This window comes from Lutjanus erythropterus, chromosome 13 (assembly GCF_056507025.1).
Source record: "Lutjanus erythropterus isolate fLutEry1 chromosome 13, fLutEry1.hap2, whole genome shotgun sequence".
Classification (NCBI taxonomy): Eukaryota; Metazoa; Chordata; class Actinopteri; order Lutjaniformes; family Lutjanidae; genus Lutjanus; species Lutjanus erythropterus.
The window spans coordinates 25008617-25030032 of NC_139329.1; the positions used below are offsets into that span (position 1 = coordinate 25008617).

At 38.6% G+C, this 21416-nt stretch overlaps 2 protein-coding genes across 2 annotated transcripts; one reads left to right on the forward strand and one right to left on the reverse strand.

Annotated features, from left to right (window-relative positions):
- Positions 1-687: 687 nt before the first annotated feature.
- Positions 688-14126, reverse strand: ca12 (carbonic anhydrase 12). The gene is made up of 9 exons (XM_084735002.1): positions 13563-14126; positions 12960-12980; positions 8454-8633; positions 7179-7321; positions 4233-4328; positions 4084-4147; positions 3738-3895; positions 3187-3313; positions 688-2537 (listed from the first exon to the last, which is right to left on the reverse strand). Exons 1-9 carry the CDS (start codon positions 13876-13878, stop codon positions 1882-1884), a joined length of 1761 nt encoding a protein of 586 aa, XP_084591128.1. The 5' UTR covers positions 13879-14126; the 3' UTR covers positions 688-1881.
- Positions 14127-16370: 2244 nt separating this feature from the next.
- Positions 16371-21100, forward strand: LOC146316676 (inter-alpha-trypsin inhibitor). Its single transcript, XM_084734983.1, has 6 exons — positions 16371-16515; positions 17671-17862; positions 18640-18816; positions 19569-19613; positions 19816-19894; positions 20027-21100. The coding sequence occupies exons 1-6, from the start codon at positions 16449-16451 to the stop codon at positions 20115-20117; spliced, it is 651 nt and encodes a 216-aa protein (XP_084591109.1). The 5' UTR covers positions 16371-16448; the 3' UTR covers positions 20118-21100.
- Positions 21101-21416: the final 316 nt, after the last annotated feature.

The following is a 21416-nucleotide window of genomic DNA, read 5'->3' on the forward strand; positions in this document are numbered from 1 at the left end:
TTGCCAGATATAAATTATTAGAATTATTAATGTGACACATCCCATTTTGTCAAATTCAAAATGTACATTGGTTAAAAATGAAATCACAGCATTTTACTAGCTACAACATCTAGAGTATAGACACCTTCAAAATGCATACTTGTACATGCAGTTTATGAACAGTATACTTTCGTAACATTGCATAGCTCAAAATATATTCTTTGCAGGGTCTTGCAGACCACACAGATTGAGGTACTGGCCTTGGATTTTTTTTTACATATCATCTCTGTCCAGTGAAAAAGACTTACCTCTAAAATGTCAACTTTTCATGAGTTCAGAAAAACTGCTTGTTTTCAGCTTTGTGGGAAACCATTTTCAGATGATGCAGCGGCTTTGTAAATGGTTTGTTTGGCTTAAAAAAAGAGAATTGTTCCAACCCAGAAAGGAACACTCCCTCCTTCAGTTTTATCAAAAGACGTAAAATCACTAAATTTGGAGATAAGTGGTTTTCACTGGACAGCGACCATATATTACTGAACATGTATAGAGACTATACTATGAGGATGTTTTAATGAGACAGTCTCCCTCCAAGTGGTTTTGCCCAGTGTCTACTGGCAGAGCCCCATGTCTTCCTTAAAAAGACTTCATTTCACTAGTTTTGCAAGTTCACAGTAAAAGGTACAAAAAATAGGTAAGAAATTTGACATATTTGCTTCATGTAAAATGCTTTTATTGAAAATAGTTCCCTATGTACAGTAGATGTTTCCTTATTTACTGTCAATAGCATTTTGAACAGAAGAACAAATGAAGACAGCAGACAGCGATTTGACTTAAAGCAAATTCTTTTGGCATAGCTGCATCTCTATATTGTGCAAGACAGTAATTGCTAGTATACCTCCACAATTATCATACTATAGAACTGAACTTGGCGTACAGTATGACACTGAACCTGGCACACAGCATGACACTATAAATATTTTTTTGCCAGACATGTGTGTACTGCAAAGCTTTAACATATAGATTGACAAGCCTGACATATGTGCTTTATGGTAGTTGATTTTAAAGAACTGCATAGCAAGACAAAATTGTGCAAACAAACCCAAAGCCCTCGGAGGAAAAAGCAAAACTTCCCATTTTTGCAGGTTTTCATGACTGAAGAAATCTGCATAATGAGTTTGGCTTGATGTTTCAGAATCCCCGTACAGTACTGAGCACAGTCAGTGGTGATGACAGGTTATGCATAGGCATATGTTTGCAAAAGAAAACACAATAGTTACAGTAAAATAACTCTAAAACTCTAAAAACTACAGTCTTTTAAGATAGAATCTATACTACAATTATGTGCGCATAATGGAAATAATAATTTAACATTAAACAGATGGTACAGATGACCTGAAGTGGGGTTTTATGAAGTTCTAATTGATAGTTAGTGGATTATCTACAACAGACGATGGTCGATATGATAAGCTAAATGAGCTGCTGTGGACAGGGTTGGCAGCAAAAGGTATTTTAGCCACTTAAAGAAGGCTCAAGCAGAGAAAATATTCAAAGTATAGTGTACACTTAAAATTATGTTGATATTTTTAGATGGACCTGTTTTAAAGTGGCTAAAATACCTTTTGTTTTTGATCCTGTCCAATGCAGTACATTGCTTAGCTTCGGTGCCGGTGTTCTCCTCTGCTTCTCCAAATTAGAGGTGTGCCGACCGGCATTTAGAGTAGCTAATACACTGACTGTGCCTCATATAACTCCACATCAAGTAATCTGAACTATCCCTTTAAACACATTTGTGAGAAAGATATGGAAAAGTAATGTACGGCATGTGTTGACAATTAGTCTTTCATTGTGGGAAACACAACAGAAAATGACATAATGTGAGTCTCGGCTATGTCAGGAATCTCTCTAGTCTTCCCACTCCATTGGCAAAAGCCAAGGATGTGGATAACCCTGGCTATGTGGTTTCCTGGGTACAGTGGCAGGGGGAAGACCGCCATACTTTGTCACTGGCACAGTCTGCTTGGTTGCTGTGGAAGTCTTCTTCGGGTTCATCAAGGCTTTTGTCAGAGAGCGATCTAACTCAAAAGCCTCATCTGTTGGCGGCCGTCCACGGAGGATATGTCTGATGGCAGGGAGGGCTAATTCTGACTTACAGTCCAGGTAGCTCTTGATGTTGAGCTCAGGGAAAACTGCATCTCTGAGAGCCTGAACCAGCTGTGTCTCAGTGTGGGACTGCTTGAGCTGATGGAACACTCTGTGCTCCAGTGAGACGTAGCACAGCGCGTCTTCAGCCAGACCCAACTTTCCCACAGAGCAGTCGGTCTGGCTCTTCTTCCACGGGGATGGATTCAACGTTTGTTGTTTGGACTTGGCCACAGTCTCGCTCTGCTGTTCCTTGAGGTCTTTCTTCTTGCCAGCATGGAGCTTCTCTGAGCCGCTCGGAAGGAGCCGATAGAGCCCTTCGTCAGCCAGGTCTGCTAGGTCACCGACCAGCAGTTGCTGAACGATTCGCTTCCTCGTGAGCGGTGACGTGACTGTGTGAATGCCGTGCAGTCCTCTGCCTGCATCAGACACACAGCCAATCACAGCTTGTTAAACATCCAGGCCTGTGGGATATTCCTTGGAAGGACTACAGGCCTTCACAGCCAGCATGCAGCAGCAGTGCCTGAAAACACAAGCCATCGCCTGCTAAATGCCACTCAGGAGATCTAATAGCAGAAGATTCCACGCTGCCATGTCAAAACATATGTGCCATTAGAGAAGCATAGCTCTGAGAGGGAAGCTTTGAAAATGAGGAAAACATGCACATTCATACCACACTATATGGACCTAAATACCATACAGTGTGGTAAACCAGTCTACCACATAAAAGTAAGCCTTTAAAGACAAAATTTAAGGGCTGCAGACGTTCTCAGTGTGTCAGAGGGACCGTTAATTTGTTGTGTCTTAGAAGATGGCCTACTTTCCAACAAGCTCATCAAAGTCAATCAACTTTGAAGATGACATCAACATGAAAGCTCAACCACAAGCAGGTGAAACCATACAAAGTGTGACAGCCCTGTGCTCTGCAGGAGGAAAAAAAGCCCAAACATCATTCAAACCTGTCCTTCTGCCATTTTTAAAGCAGTGCAGTGGTGGTCGCGTCACCTCTGTGACCTTTGCACTCATGCTGCAACAGTAAAGCAAGCTCGTTCTGAAGACCATACTTACCCTCCTTAAAAGATACCAGCACAACTCTGCTGTCGGCGAGCTGCGGTTTCCTGTAGTTGCCATTCAGAGGCACAGGGGCTGAGTCCTGGGCATGGGAGGAGTAGAGGGCTGTCGCCAGGGCCAGGAACTAAGAGGACACAACAAAACAAAACATGCTGCTCACAGATGCACATTCAAGCAATTAAGGTTAAATAAAAGGGGCACGCTACACCAAAATGTATAAAAATCAAGTTACAGCTTGTACAAGGAACTTTCATACTGTGTTTATTTTAGAGGCCCTTGTGGACAAAAATCTCCCCGTTCTTCTTTTTAACTGGATAATGTATGTGGCTTGTTTTATCTTAATTTATAGGAAATCCAGGCAGGCGTTAAGAATAACTGTATAGAAATCTAGAAATGGACAATGTTTTGCAAATGATCTTGTTTATTTATGTAGGTCATGTTAGCAATAAATTGAGACTGTTTTTTAAAAAGTTAAAAACTCCTTGCAGTAGTTTTAACATAACTTTCTGAAATCAAATCTGTTTAAGTATTGAACACGGATGGAGCACCTGTTTGCGAGATATTGTGACATGATTCCTGAAAATTGTCCACAGGACGCTGGGATAGCATGGCGGAGTTGTCAGTGACCCGTCGTAGCGATAATACTCATCCAAGCGTGCAGGCAGCAGAGCCCTGATGTTGAAACCGGGAACCTGCACTCGCTGATCTGCAAGTTGAAAGAGAAACGGATGAAAAGTTTTAGACAAAATCAACCAAAGCTTTTACTGCTATAGTTTGTGTATTGAATGACTGTGTATCACCAAGGGAGCTGATGTTGCTCATTACTCACACATATATTCCAAGTGGCAAAACTACAAAATAGGTTCTGCAAGAAAATCACAAATTTAGACTCACCCCTGTATTTGATACCATTGATAAACTTCAGAAACTGTTCAAAGGCTGGATTGAATTCTCCAACCTGTGTGCAAAAACACAATTACATGATTCTCCTGCTTCACAGAAATTCACACATCATTGTCCCCATCCAGTCCCCAGCGTCTTACCTCAATCAGGACACCCAGCACAGCCAGGCCGTCAGATTTGTCCACAGCCATGGACATGTTGGGATACTTGTCTGAATTGAAGTGAACTACATGCATCTGTGAGGGAAAAGAGAAATAAGTCAAGACCCCTAGAAGTAGACATAAGTTGCATAAGTGAGCTCTGACTCAGTCTCTACGTCAAACATACCTGCACTTTACTCAGTTCAGTGTTAACTCTTACAATATGAGATTCCAGACTAAGATTGTGATAATTTCCTGTGATGATGCGTGGATGTCTTTTTGAAAGTAGTTTTAGTTTCACAAGCTAAATTTCTTGAAATACAGTTTTAATGTAGGTTTCCCAGCACTGATACTAGGATATAAGCTTCCTAAGAGGTGTATGGCACTTTTTCTCCAGAATTTTGGTGATGAATCAACAGATATTTTAGTAGACAGTAGTACGGCAAGACCAGTACTTGTTGAAGAAATCATCTTTATAGAAAAAGTGATAGTGTATAGTAGTCACACTCATCCAAATACCACTTAAGGCAGGTGCTGGACTAAGAAGTGGCATAAAAAGGTATTAAAAAAGTCTACACACTTTAGTTCCCTTCAGTGCAATTTATTTAGCACATCAAACTAGATCTGAAGAAAAGCATACATCACTTGTGGATGTGCTAAATAAATTGCACCAAAGGGAGCTACAGTGTGCTCAGTGCAAAAAGTGACATATCTTAAGATAAACAGAATCAAAGCTACAAATGAATCCATCAACAGAAAAATCAATCAGTGCATTTTCAGTTTTTTGTTACTGTTATATGTATATTGCTGTAATCCTCTTGTCAACAAAGATTTGAGTGAAAAAAAGTAAAATCTTCATTTTAATCTTTATCTTTAAACTCACTATTTTACTGCATTTTCTTTGTGTAAACACCATGCAAGTGTAGCTTGCATGCAGGAGCATGCAGAAGGGATCACATCTTTATACCACCTCACCTCTTTAGATTTCTTTTAGATTTTCTTTTTATAAAACCTAAATTGCTGCCGTTGACTGTCTCTAATTATAGTGTATGATCCATGAATGGTAGGTGTTAATTGGACTGAAAATAACTGGTGGTGTTCAGTGGGTGTAATATTGGTGGAAAGTCTGGAGAAACACTGGGGATGCATTACAGTTTATTACAGCACATAAATAAATAGCAGACTGTCAGTTGTTTTGGTGACAGTATTTTTTTGTGTATCCGGTGCTGCAAAAAGTCCTCTTAGTCATTCTGTCCAACAATGACGAAATTGTATTTACAGGCTTTGTTCTGTCTTGGGAATCAAGGTGGACATTTGCACTATTTCTGGGAAATGTTCAATTTCCCATCATTCCATCCCTCCAAAACAACATGTCATCAAGGAACTGTGGTTCTGGAGTCTGGAGAGACTTGAAAAGATGCCTGCTCTCAACGTGTCCACTCTGAAACCCAGGTCAAACCACAGCACCTTATATGTGGCTCTGCTGCAGCTGGGGCACAGTCACATAAAAGCACACAGGTTGTAACTATTTCGGCTTCTCGCCACTATAATTCAGATGACACCAACTTAACTTTAAAAAAGTATCTTATTTTTGTTTATGTATAAAGGAGACTCTTACTTTGAAACTTTACCATCTGCTGCACTTCAAGTAAAGTAAATAGAGCAAACTGGTGTGTGAAAACTGCTTACATGGCTTGACACATTAAATAGCACAGACAGCCACTCCTTTCCAGAGGTGGTTGAAAACCAAAGCATATAATAGTCTGGTAGTCTAATCCCCTTAAAGCCCACAGAAATAAGACATGCTGTCATACTGTACATACCAAGGTTGACTGAAATTATCTCTTTGCCTTGTAATATGTTAACTATGATAAAAAAAAAAATCTAATTTGAATGGTGAAACAGTGATTTATTATGAGGAAATAGCTATGACCTTAACTGCCCTCTATTTATAAGCTCAGTAGTAAAGATGCTAAAGACCCACAACTAGTTTATTGTTCAAAAAAAACTTCTAAGTCTCTTTAATTAGACGTGTTTTATATAAGAACTCAATTGTACTTTACAGTCAGTTACACAATAAAAGTGAAAGATGCACATTAAGCTTCTTCTGGAACTGTCTGACTTGGAAAGTGGAGTCAACTGAGTGTCTGCCGCAGTGTTAAGATGAGACTGGTAAAGTAATATGCAGATGCAGAGTTACTTCAGTCTGAGCAGCGGCTGTAAGCCTTGAAGGGTGTCAGTGACTCTGATCCCCCTGCCAGTCAAATGTCACACGATGAAGTCAAAAAGCATTACATCATTTGTCTGGTGCCACAGATACTGATGCGTGATGACTGGACTAAGCTAACCTGATAAGAAAACTGACCTCTTACTAAGATATTGAGATCTTTTTCTTAAGCAAAAGTAGAAATATGATAGTATAAAAATACTTCAATGCAAGTAAAAGTCCTTAATTCAAAATTTTGCTAAGTGAAAGCACAATAAGTAAAGTAAAATATATTTTAAGTATTAAAAGTAAAAGTATCTTATGTATCATACTGTATATATCAAGGATGCACATAATCAGCATTGGCTTTAGAATTAAATATCCATATCGGCCTGAAATGAACATTTCTGCAGATAATATGACCTTTTAATTATGCACATAACGCAAGTATTTCTGCACTGCTGTTTTTTTTAAGCATCCGAAATGGATAGCAAAGTTGTTGTCATCAGCGTTAAGAAAAAAGAATAGCCCCTACCGAAAAAAAACAAACAAGCTGGCAAAAGTATTTGAAAAAAAATGAAAAAATGATTCCCCCATGGAGGCCAATAATGTAATTATGATATATAAAATACAAGTATATGAGGTACAGTGCTAGAATGAATACACTTAATTACTTTTCACTACTGTCCTTAACATAACACAAATAGTGGGTCATATGAAATGCTGTTTGCAGTGTTTACCTCTGCTGCGTACTGCTTATTGTTCACCATGTGTTCAGAGCCTACTGGTCTGCCGGGGGAGCCCCAGTGGAAATGAAGTTGAGCTGCAGTGTAACGATGAGGCAGGCTGGAGATGTGCATCTTGGAGGGCAGTGAGATTTGTACTGTGGATCAAGAGAAATAACAGAGCAGGGTGGGGGTTGCTTAAATTAACTTCAGGGTATCAAGAAACATCAACTTTATCTAACTTAAGGAAGTCAGACTGGCCCGCTCTGCACTGTCAAAACCCTTTATGCAAAAGCCGTGTAGCTATGTTTAAATACAGCGGAGTGACGCAGAGCAGGGGCAATTTCTACATGTCCATCAGTGCATGATGAATGTTTACAAGTGAAAAAACCTCTGTCAGCTAATTTCAGACACACGTCACGCTGATGATGCCACTCAGCTTGTGGCGTTGAGGCCCATCAGGCATGCACACATAAGCACTTGTCTGGTCTTTGCGCTCCGTCAGTGGCTAACAGTTTATTTACAACGATACTACAGTCACCAAATCGTGACCTACACAGGGAAGACATTACATCCATGTTTGGATGGTCTCATAAGTAGTAATTTCTACATCATGCTTAAAGTAACATGTAAGCAACAATTGAATCCAGTTCTGCAGCATACTGTTTACTGCCACAGTTTCTTATCTCCAAATAAAGCAGAATGTTTCAAAAAACTATAATTTAGTGGAATAAACATATTCATCTGCCTGAGTTGTCACAATATTTAATCCTGTGGCACGTGGGCACAGTTGTTTATGTTCTGCTATATTTAGCAATCAAATTTAAGGCTGTGTTGTAAATCGATATTGAACATTAAACTGAAGCTTTTCTTTTGTTAAGATGCATCGGAGCCAGTGGAGGCAGAAGAGATGACTAATCTCTGCTCATATTTTCCCAGACTAAACGTGGAGCTCTTTCTTTTCGGTGAAAGGACAGCTCAGATAATAAGAGAGTGATTATGGAAAATTGCTATGGCAGAAGATCCACGTATCATTTTCTTTAGGTTGGCCCAGAAATTAGGCTCCGACAGAGCCTCCATGTTGAAGTATGACCATTTCTAATGAATACATGGACTAGTGCGTCACTTTAATCTGAAGAATTTCTAAATCCCAAGACAAACAAAACACAGTGTGCACTTTATCTGCACTTAAATGCTTATTTTGATCTTACCTGTTATGAAATCTGTTTAAACTACACATTAAATGGCATGCACTGTATATTATTATGTATTTTGCTGTTTTATACTCACCAGAATGTCCATTATTTCCAAGTGTGAGCTGCTCATCAGGCAACAGGTTGTAGTTTTGAACCTCAATTGGACGTAAAGTTGGGTCGAACCTCAGTAGCTCTGATTTGATGTTTATTGGAGACTGGAAAGCTCCACCACAGTAAGGATAATGCTTCGGCCAGTGGTGCTCTCCCTCTGGCCCTACAACGGCAAGCAGCAGTAAGTTATTATCAGTAAAACCAGGGATTTATTATTAATGGTTTATTTGATAGGGACTGATGCAGTATACATTGACAAGCTGAAAACAGCCATTCGCTGCAAGTGTCATTAGCTTTTATAGCATATGCTAATTTGCATCACCTGTTCTTAGAAGGGCTTTTATTAAAGTAAGAAGAACAGGGGAACACATAGGCAAACTGAATACAACAAAATAAAACACAGTACAGTACAGCAAAAAAGGGGGGAAAAAAAACGATAGAGACATTTAAAGATGTTACAGTTTAAAACTAGACATGAGTATGTCTGTTGCTGGACTAATCAGGATTTGATAGCTTTCATAAAAGAAGTGAACAGATTTTAAGTGATCGAGTAACAAGTTCCAATACTTTGCTCATTTCACAGAAAAAAGCTGTCTGAGCAAAAGATGTTTTATAGGATGGAACTTTACAATCGCCACCTGAAGCTGCTCTGGTGGATCTGCTATATAGTTTCTTAACATATTCACAGAGAGGGTGAGGAGCAAGTCCTGGGACGTATCAGTTCAAAACTGGTAAAAAAATAAAATAAAAATAATAATTGGATGACAAAAAAAAAAGCAGAAAAAGGCAGGGGGTGTATAGCCGGTACAATCCTTCAGCCTAAAACATCACAGAAATGCTTAACTAAACTTTGAGTGACATGCTTTAAAGAGATATGTGTCATGTGAACAGTAGCTATAACGTCAGACCTGTCAGCAGCGCTGCCATCATGTCAGCTGTGTGGAGTTATTTAGAGCTCAAGGAAGAAAAGAGCAAAATAGCCGAGTGCAATTTATGCACTTATCTAAATTTCCTGTTGAATGCTTAAACGGTGCTGACCAACGCTGCTAAAAATTCTGCGTGTGGAAAACGCTGAATAAAAAGAGTCATGAGTCACGTTGTGGTCTGTGTATTCCTCCCTAATGGAGCAGAATATCTGCTTCATAGTTTAAGCATCGTGTTTTTAGATGGTTAGGCTGAACAAAGTGCATCCATATTATCATTTTGGTTGTTTCAGTGAGGGGAAAGACTGGATTAGTATTGGTATGGGCAGATCAAGATTGCACTATAGGTGGTGGTGAATTGTATTTCACTTCAGAACTCCAGCGGGGCTATATTGCATGTTTCTCCAAATGTTATGCTGTTCTGTTTTAAAGGGCAAATGAGAAAAGCGTGCCCCAGTGTGAAGTTAACTGGAAGATGGCTCCAAAGAGGGCCAGGGCTTGTCTTGGCCTACTGAACATTTTATCTGTAATCAAAGTGAAGTATTATTATCTATGCACAGGGCGGCATGGGAGAGGCCCGTGGCTTTGCTCTTGGCCCTTTCTAAAGCAGCAAGAGTGAGAACCAGGCTGTTGTTTGCGGGGAGAGCCAGTGAGAATGCCGTCTCTCTCCAAATGAGAGGTTTCTAGAAAGCACAGGACACTGAAAACGGCCACATTTGCAGATCAAGTCATGCAGTTTGCAAAGTGACCTCAGCGCCATGAGGGTGTCTCTCAATGGCGTGTCTGCAGAGGCAATGAGGCACACTGGCCTGGGAAATAATACAAAGGAGGCAGAGATGTTAATGAGAAATGATGCAGTACTTGATTTCTGATATTTTCATTCACTGTGTTGACTGAAGTGTGAGGATCCGTACTGAGCTTTTCAAACACGATGCTCAGTATAAAGTGAATGGATCCTATCAAATCTAAAGTAACATAATTATGGCCCCGGGGCTCCCATCGCTTCTGCATATTTTGTTGCCACTAATTCATAATCTGTCCAAAATTCATCTAAAAATCCTCCATTCACCAGATGCCAGATGATGAAATATGAATGATGCAGCATGAAATCTGCCCCCCTCCCTGTCACGACTGTCAGTTCATAGATAAATGTGGATTGATTGTATAAGGCATGCCAAAAGGCATCCAGTGAAGCTGTGAAATCACTGAATACTTGTTTGAAGCAAAACTCAAAGTTCAATCGAGGCAAACCCTCCCTATCATAAAAGGAAACTTACTCTTATGGCTATAATTACTCAGTGTCCACTTCATTTGCTGTTTTAATTAGACCCAGTCTGCCCTTTAATAATGGCCTTCAGTGGCCTTTGGTGCCCCGTTGGCAGTGCTTGGTAAAACATATATGACACTGAGTATTTTTCAAAAAATATGGGGCCTTTCGTCTGTCAGACTGGTGTTAAATAAGAAGATTCTCATCAGGTTTTCTGTAGAGTAAACTGTTCAACATAACATCAAAGGTCAGAGTAGAAAAAACAGGGCCAGAGTAAGGAAACCAAAACTTCATCTCCCATGTAAAGGTTCAGTGTTGTGTCCTCTGCCAGAGGGTGGAGTGTTGAGGTGGAGATAAGTCGTATGACTCAGCTGTGCCCCCGTCAACAGAAAGTGCTACGAGCCCTCCAGACTACTGACAAGGCCTGTTGGGGGTTTGACTGTAACTGAGGATGAAATCCACCACGCTGCACTTAGGAGGCCAGAGGCTTTCTTTGTTATTATACATTACGTCTTTCCTCCACAGTCATCACAAACCTTTCCACTTTGATTCCTTGTTGATTTTGCTTACTCATTAAAACAACACAGGTTTCTGATTCTTTAATAATTGTTTTTGTTAAGCATTTACATGTTATTTTAAGCTTCACCAAAGTTTGACCAAAGATTATTGTAATCAAAACTGTTTGTCCAAGAAATGGTTAAGAAAAATGATTGTTACATCGAGTTTCTTCACCTGCACCCATATCAGTTTTAACATTTAGCCCCTGAATGCAACAGACTTTTAAGAGGCAGCGATACAATGGTAAGAGGTCACGCTCTGGGAACAGTTTATGTAAGAGATAGTCATGGGTCAAGAAGTCACTGCCCAGAGTCCTTAAGGCATGAGACAAAGCCAGTCAGCCACTTATGAAATGTTGTAATTGCAGAGTTGGTAGCGAACTCTGCAATTACATTACATGAGGTGACAGGAGGGATGTCAGTGCTGATCTTCTCTGGAGGTCAAACAATGGTCAGAGTGGGTTTGTTTCTTTGTGATCAATCTTGTCTTATTATAAGAACCGCTGAAAGCCGAAAACAACAATAACATCTTCTCTGACTCAGTTATTAGAGGAATTCTAACACTCTACTGGTTAATGCTGGTTTAAGGGGAGAACACGAGGACGTACACAAGTGCACACGGACTGGACTACAAATGCATCAAAGGTGAAAATGGTAAGGCTGCAACTCACAATTATTTCCATTATTGATTAGTCTGTTGATTATTTTCTCAATTTATTGATTACTTTTTTTTGTGGTCTATAAAATGTCAGAAAATGGTAAAAATCTGTTTCCCACAGCCAAGAAAAATCCTCAGATGTCTTGTTTTGTTTCAATGATATTCAGTTAACTGTTAAATAGGAGTAAAGAAAGCAGAAAATATTCTCATTTTCTTGAAAAAAAGACTCAAATCAATGAACAAAACAGATGGTGATTAAAGCTACCACAAGGAGCTTCTTTTTTACTGGTTAACACACTACTCAGTGTACTCACTTTTTCTGGGAAAATGTAAAACCAGTTTGTTTCTTCTGATTTCAAGGAGAATCCGAGCCATTGGCAGGCATTAAAAGCATAATACGCAACATTTTCCTAACAAATAATGTATTGACTCATAAAAACATAGTCCCTTTCAATTATCTCTTATGACCCATTAGCAGTGTGTGGTGGTGTCGGCAGAGATCCTGCCCTCTGCCTGTATTTCCTTTGCTTTCATTACTTTGCTCTGGTCTGGACGCTTGGGACCAACCCAAAACGTCCTTATTTGACATGCTGGCATCTTTCTGGTGTGTTCAGGTACAGCTTGGACAAATCCTATTGATTCTACCTTCAAGAGTAATTAGAGTATATTATGTTTCAAAATAACCAGTTAACATGTCATTGTAGTAGCTTTAATCTGTTGATTTTTTCTCAATTAATCGATTATTTGTTTAGAATAAAATGTCAGAAAATGGTGAAAAATATCAATCAGTGTTTCTCAAAAGCAACAATATCTTCAAATGTTGTTGTCCACAACCCAAAGAGATTCAGTTTGTCAGAATATTAAAATATTCAAAATATTCACATTTGAGGAGCTGAAATCTGAGATTTTTTGTCTTGAAAAATGAGTGAAACTGATTAATCAATTATCAAAATAGTGAATTTAATAGCTGACAACTAAACGATTATTTGATAAACCATCACAACTATAGAAAAATGTATGTAAAATATACATATCTACCCATTTTATAATCTACAAATTGTAAGGAAAATATTATCAGACTTACCACTGTATGTCCATTTGGCACCTGAAACAGACAGAAAGATTTGGTTTGTCCCATTTTAAAACATGAAATCAACTAATCTATATTTAACATAAATATGTAGGTCTTTATTAATCTCAAGTCAATTTAACCACAAGATTTCTTGTTTTTTTTATTTTCAGTCCACTTCAGAACATGGGTTGTTCAAGTATTTTGACTTCAAATGATGAACTCAACTCATCAAAAAAACAATAATTTAAAATAAGTTCAGTCAACTCACATTTTTAAGGCAGAAGGAATTTAAAGCTGCTTACAATTATTTACAGTGCACAGTACATTAGAATATATGATAGACATTCCACATATTTTCTAAATAAAATGATCAGAAAACAATTTATTTGGAAAGGACAATCAAATAATTAATCTCAGAGACAAGCACACACATTTCATGACACCCTGATTTCTCAGAGAGCATGTGCAGGGCAATGAAGACACCTGCCAGCATCATTGCTGCTCAAGAGCCTGCAAGCCGGCAATTTCCTGCTGATTTTCTTCTTCTTGCTTCTACTTTAACAGATCTAAAGGTTCATCCAAACTACTTTTTTTTGCACTCATCAAAGATCTTACCATGCAGCACAGAGAGGAAAGGCAGCTGTAGCAGCAGGATGGGTGTGAAGCTCGGAAACTGCATGCTGATGCCTTCACTGAGCCCTCTTGATGTGAACCCGGCGCACAGCAGCAGCGTGGAGCACCAGCAGAGCGCCAGCCTGGATTCAAACCGGCTTTTATACCCCATCACGTTGTCAGCTTCATTGTAGCTGGCGCTGACGTCAAAGCAACAACAAAACCAGCCTCCCTCCATACAGAGTCTCATGGTCACCGGAGAGTGACAGACAGCTCCACAGCGGAGAGAGCCGCACCGCAGCCAAGCCAAGTCACTCATTTAGGGCTCGAACAGCAGGCGGGTGGCACAAAGATGCGGGAAAAGCTCAACGGTACACACACGTTGTTGTTGTTGGTGGTGGTGGTGCTGTACGTAAATCTGCGACCCTTCAGTTTCTGTGACGATGCTGGAGGTGCAGACGACAGACGGGTTCACCAAATATTGACAGGTGAAGTGTGAGGGCTCTGCACCCCGAGACTAAAATGCAACATGCGTTAAAAGTGACCCAGCTAAGTTTTAAGGATAGGATCCACAATAAGGAAATTTACTGTGTTACAGCAGCAAAAGGGGATAGAAAAATAACAAGTGTTGAATAATGATCTACCCTCATTACCACCACTGAAGTGCCCTTGAGTAAGATCCCCAACCCCAGTCACTCCAGTAGAGCTGCTCAGTGGCTGGCAGGTAAGACTGGGCAGCTTCCAGGTGTGAATGTGACCACTGCATTTTCTGCTGCATTTTTTTTTTACCACCCCAGCATGTCTGTGTTTGATGTCCTGGGAATGAGACTCAACAACCAACTATCTCTCTGATGTGTTTATGAACAGCTCAGACAAATCCTACCGATTCTATGTTTAAATGTCTTGTTTTGACTGTCATAAATCATTATTGTTATGGCTGGTGTCATTTGCACCCACACAGCAGAGACAAACCATCTTTTCCTCAGACATGTAGTTGATTTGCCTAAGCTTAATCCTAGGAGACACTGAAACCCCTGCCTCCCTGTGGTGGAGAGGGGAGAGTTGGACGGCTGGAGGCATGCGGCACCATGACATCGCGCCATGCTTTGGCTAAAGTTCTGAATGGGCCGGCCAGGCCTGGTGTCACTGGACTCGGACCCCACCATCCAAAGTTATTGAGCAATAAAAAAGCATGCCAACCACAACAGTATACACCATCTGATACGTACTGTAAATAGTTCAAAATAATTTTGAAAACTTTTAACCTTTTAGTCTCATCATATAGTACGCTCCTATGTAGAGTTTCCTTTAAAACCTGCCTCCACCTTCACTGTGCAGAATGATGCATGTGTAGAGATGCATGTTCACATTCATCAGCTGAAGGAGGAAAGTTATTTGTGCTCACCTTTAAGTTACAACATGTTGAAAAGGCCCCACCTATTATTTTGCATGACCCATCTCTGAATACCTCTCATAATATTCTTTAGTTTTCTTTATTCAGATTAATTTACTGAGTCATGACCTTTTGTTAGTTTTAGAAATGTGTTTTAGGAGTGCATTGTGTTTTGAAGAGGAAATTGTTGAGCTGCTGAGGTCTGTGCTTCACGTTTTGGTTTGTTCTTCTTGGTTCCTAAACAAAATGTAACTGTTGAAACAGTTGCTGACGCTAGTGATCCTGGATTGAGATCTGTGATACCTGTTTTATCATACAAGTTTTAGATATGTCGCCACAGCTTTGGCATGTGATGTAGATGCTTAAATATTATCCAATGAATTTGTATTACTATAAGTAATAGCCATATTTGGAGGTCGACACATGTTGGTTGAATGAAAAATTGGGAAGTGGGATATAAAAAGTTTTTTTTCCTGAAAATCCAGTGTTTGGTATCATTGTAAAATCCAAGTAAAATTGGACAGTATTTTGTGCAACCAAAGTGCCATCTTGCACTTCTCTGAACTACTGAGAGGTCAGATCTTGCCAGAGAGGCAAGGCATGTCTCCCCCTGGCACGGGCTCCTACATCCTAAATTCTGATACTGTTTACTAATTTTAAAATATGATATAAATACTGATTTTGCAATAACGTGTGAAGCAGGTTGGTCAGGTTCAGCTGTTGATACTGTTACTGATGTGACTTGCTTGCTGTTGTTTATATGTGATATGCTGGATGTTACATGCGTCCATTTATCTTTTCTCAGGTCTCCATCATACTCTTTGAAGACATAACAATTACAAATTATTTATGAGATGTGTTCTTACATTTACCCGGGCTCATGACAAGAACTATCACACGCTAAAGATAAAAGTCTTGTGCTGTGAGAATGGAAAGCTGACGTGAGTATTTCTGCCAGAATGACAAAATAAGAGGATGGAGTAACTCCCTGAGGTTAACTCTGTGACAGGAGGATTTGAACTTACTAAAAATTCTCTCTAATGAAGCCCTCTGCAAAAGGTGATGCATAAACTCTCAGCGTGCTGCACAAAATGACAAAAATAACCAATCTACAGTGTTACTGTCAGTCAATATGCTGACCTGTGCCTCAGTCTACTTATGTTTGCACTAGGTGCCATTAAATATATAGGACAACTACCACACAAATATGGAGGTATTTCAAACACATCACACACTATTGCATATTGATCACTGTGTTTGGAGCTGGTTATATCTGGTCACGCTCTAATATGGCGACCTCTCAGGCCTATAGGCCTATATAATAAATGTAGTAAAAAGAGGAAGATAACTATCCCTGCCGTTAACTTTTGTTTCGATTGAAGGTGTCACCATTAGGGAAATGTGGGTCCAAAGGTCAGCAGTCACAACCCACTCCACCTGTAGTTTACAACCCTCTCTCTCAGTCCAGGAAAGACAGCACAGAGACAAGCAGCAAGATGAAGCACCTGTTGTTTTTGGGGATTGTTTTTGCTGCGTTCCACGTCAGCTATTCGACTAATAACGGTACGGAAAACTGTTTTCTTCTTAAAATACAGTTCTTTTAAAAGTGTAATGAAAGATATGTTTATAGACACAAGCTTAGCTTTTCAGAATAGGCCAGGCTATTAGCACGCAGACTCATCTTTAGCTTAAAATTATTAAGTGTTAGCTTTGTGTATTGTTTTTCAGCCTAGTTGCAAAAATGTTGCACACTTCCCATATCATTTGAATGATTGCTGATTATTTTTGCTTAAATATAATGTTTCAGTTTCAGTGAAACTGGATCATTGAGATAAAGCTTCACCTTTAGTCCTTCCAAAGCAACATGGCGGTTACATGGCGGGACTTAATAAACTGTCGGCTGAATCGCATACAGTATAAGAATGATTCCTGCATATTTTGTGTTTGCGGGGGGGATCAATATTTAATCAACATACTTGATGGGAAAAATGGTTTCAGTTATTATGCAAGTCTAGACTGCATCTCTCAGCAGGATATAATTACATTTTACCACTTTTACTGACTTTATGTTCATGTTGTAACTTGAAACTGAAGCCAACAATGATTGTCTTTAGCCGTGACCAAAAAAGAAAAGATGGTATTTACTGTAATGTTATTTACATTGTGCTAAGCTGACTGGACATTTCCTTCCTCTATAATTCTTTTAAACGCTGAGATCATTTCTGTCTGAGCCAGGGCACGATGTACTGAAACTACCTGCAACCTGCAACTTCATCTCACCTCTTACAACTGTGCAGGTGACCAGGCAGGCCCACATTTTGAGCATCCTGGGATAACCAGTTAGTTAGTTAGTTTCCCTCCCGAGTCAAGTGTATTTTGGGTAAAAAGTTTGATCTTAAAAGAACTGTTTGAAACCACTTCCCTTTTGTGAAATCCATGAAGGGCGGGAGGACTGAAAATGTACCATAAATGACACTTTTTATTGCCGTCATAAAAACAGGGAGTGGGTCTCTGGTGATGAGGTTAGTTAAACATTAGTTATTCGATCACAGGTTGATGGTTTCTACTGAAACAACTATCATACAGTAACTGCACAATGTTCATCTTACCATCTTATTTCATTATACTACCAACCAAAATACTGAATATTATTGCTTGAAATCTTGAGTATCTCCTTTTGCAAATAACTATTTTTAGTGTATTTTTGTCATCCAACAGAATTCTGTCATTTGCCACATGATGAAGGTCAAGGCACAAAGTTTATCTTTTCCTTGTATTATGACGCTGCCGAAGACATGTGCCAGCCTTTCCTATACAGAGGTGAAGGAGGAAACGGCAACCGTTTTGTAAATGAAAGAGAGTGCATCAGAAACTGTTCTGCCAACGTAGAAGAGATCTATCCCACAGATGGTAAGACAATTTTATGAATTTGTACTGACAGAGGATTAATGCAGCCATTCATTTTGTTTAACCAAATATGCAAAATGTCTAATGTAATTTCAAAGACCGCCTAAAAGTAGATGAACCCAGTCTAAAAAAAAATCCACGATCCTTCTTCCTGGCTGCTTTCGGAGGACTTTGGAACATGAACTGGCCAATGAGGTAGAGTTTTATGGCCTAAAGGAACATGAAAGGAAACACTACATCATCATGAAACCTCCTCAATCACAGCTGGGAAAGAGAGAGAGAGACAGAGAGAGAGAGAGAAGCCTCATGGAGATTTGGCACAGTCTGATTTTAAGCAGGGATCCCTGCATTACGTCTTTAGAAGAGCATATTCATTATAAGACTGCAAAATCTACATGTCATCAATGCCAGTGCTATTTTGTGTGTCAGCTTAATAGACCCAAATAACGCCGAGCTTTACTTTTTTTCACAACTTGGTTTCACATGTAATAACTTTATTTCTTCAGAGGCTGCAGGACAGACCTGTGACAGCATTGAGTATTATCAATACGCCACCAAGTGGCAAAAGAGCAATACTACTCATGACAGAAGAAAGTGGGAAAGAACACTGTTTGATTAACTTTTAATCATCAAATACTCTGCTGTGTCCGTAGCTGAGCAGTTTATACATAATCACATTTCTGCACTGTATATAAGTATTATCAATAAACTATGACCACTGCTATGACAACTTCTAACAATGACAATGGTGATAATGATGATAATGTTTTCTCCTCACAGCCATTAAAGCTTGCCACTTTAAAAAGGCAGCAGGTCAATGCAGCGGCACCTATTTGAGATACTACTATGATTCTGTTCATGACAAATGCAAAAAATTCCTTTGGACTGGATGCATCGGAAACGGAAACAGATTTTTCGACTTTGACAGCTGCAACTCCACCTGTGCCGGCGTCCACGGTGAGCACAAATCTCCGTCCTGTGTGCACAGATGCTGAGAAGGCTGGTCCATATAGCTTATCAATAACATCTTGTTACTTTTAGGCTACGTTTTCTCTAAAATAACATACAGTAAGTTCTCAAATAGTGCAAACAGATGATGATCTTGATGATGTTCTGCTGTAGATTTAACTATCCAACAGTAACTGGGGCTTGGTGATATGGACAAAATCCAATATTACAGCATTTTAAACCAAATATCTCAATATTGCAACAATATAGTAGGGGTGACTCTTGGTGCTTTTATCAAAAATCCTCACAATCACTTTACAACAGAGGGTTATATAGCAAGATTACATTGTAGTTCCCTTTTTTGCTACAACAATTTTGTTCAGTAGATTGGCTGTATTTTTAATAAATAATCATTAATAATGTGGATATAATGACTTAGTGGGTAAAGACAAATAATACAACAGCTACAATGTCTCATAAGTTCATAAAATTACATCACTTTACTATAATGCAGCCTTTAAAACCAGGAAAAGACAATATCCAACATTTAAGATAATATCTAGTCACATATGATTATATTGATACCACATTAATATATTGCCCAACCCAGCTGTTGATTATTATAATTAAATATATGTTAATATATTGAAATGTAAATGTATATTTCAAAACTAACGAGACAGTGATGATACTAAAAATGTGGTACAATGACATGATGTTTTTTTTAACATGTCGATGTTAAAAACTGTTTTTGTTCTAAGACGACCGCGATGAGCCGGAGGAGGACGAGCCAGACACTCCTATTGGTCAGTAGACACACGATGAACTCAATCAGTCATGACAAACTACACTCAGTCTTAACTATTTTAAAAGTGGCCATATATAAGAGATCTAAATCTGAGTTAGATTTGTTTTAGTCCAAACTCCAAGCTAGCTAAATTGTTCTATAAATAAAAATTTATTTACATGAATTCTATTCATTTGTCACACTGTTGTTCTCTTTAACAGCAATCATCTGTGGAGTTTTGCTTGCTGTCATTATTGCTACTATCTTCATAACTGTGATCGTCTTGACCGTTAAGTCAAAGTAAGACCATTTTTCTTTGTCTTGATAGTTTGACATAAAGAATGATGATGCACTACAGCTAAAAATGCAATAGCATTAGTCACAGTTAATGACTCTAATTTAATTGTCTTAATATTCATTGTACTTCTTCAGGAAAAAGAGCCCCAAGAAGAAGGCAGGAGGGAAAAGTAAAGACAAGTCTGAGTCACCGCTTCAGGAGCAGCATGGGATTGAAATGGCATAGAAAATCATGTCACCTCGATAGCACCATGTGGAGTTTTTACCAGCTTTGTTTTTTATTATAACTCCAACTTATCAACCGATTATAACATTTAGGTTCACCTTAGATTTTTTTTTACTGACATATATAATGAATTAATTCTGTTCAGTTTTTCTATTTTGTTTCAGCTTAACAATACAAGCAAAATGACGTTTCTGCAGATGTATTTTTTTTCTTGTTTATTTCATCCTTTACTTTCAATTAGTCAGATATTGATTTGTTGATTGTCAGAAAATTCACCAGCAATCATTTGGATAATTGATTGATGTTTGAAGTAAGTTTTCCTGGAAAAATGCTCAAAGTTTTCTTTGTCTTATGTGTGAGTAAAATGAATATATTTGGGCTTTGGACTGTTGGCCTAAACAGGCAATTTTAGATTTATTTCTCATGAATTTCAAAGGGTTTATAGACCATGAACGTTTATAAAGTTTGTACATTATTTTAATGGCATTGATTGCTGATTTTAGCCCTAAAAGAACCACACCTCTCACTCCAACAACTTTTTGATGGAAAAAAAACAAAACAATTTCAAGCAAGTCAGTATTTTAGACACATAAACAAGAGCAGAACTGCATCATTCCAACTTAAGATACTCATCTGCTTGCAGAGAATTACCTGAAATGCTCTTAAGGCTGTTTTTAACAATGTGATCTCATAATAATTTCAGTGTTTCCAAAATTACCTGGCTCAAAATTTTGCTGAAAAATGTCTGAAGTCTTGTGAAGGTACGTGCTGCTTCACAACCCCACACATACCCTATATTTAGAGCTGTTTTGTACAGTGATGCCCACTACATACTCTCTGTTATTATGTTTTCCTGCTCAGCATCTGTAAATCTTTTGTTTTAGGCTGTAAAGATCTCAACAACAACAAGAGAAAAATGCAGAATGTATGAATGTAATATCATTAAATTCATTAAATAAATCTTTAACTGGGATATAAAATAATTCATGACAAAGCAGTTTTGCAGAATTGTCACTGAAATGTCTTATTTTATGGGAAATGTTCTGACTGGTTATTTTCTTTTATTTGCTGTAGGTGGTGTAAATATTCAGAAAGCATTTTGATAATCATCTAGGCTAATATGTTTTAGTGCTGAAAATATTCTAAAACAGTGTTGTTTAACAAAATACATTTCAGAGACTTCTTTTCAAGGTGCCTTTTGCTGTTTTGCAGGTCCAGTGTGTAAAATTTATGTGGATTTATATAATATTTGTAAGTATGTTTTCATTAGTGTATAATCACCTGACAATAAGAACTGTT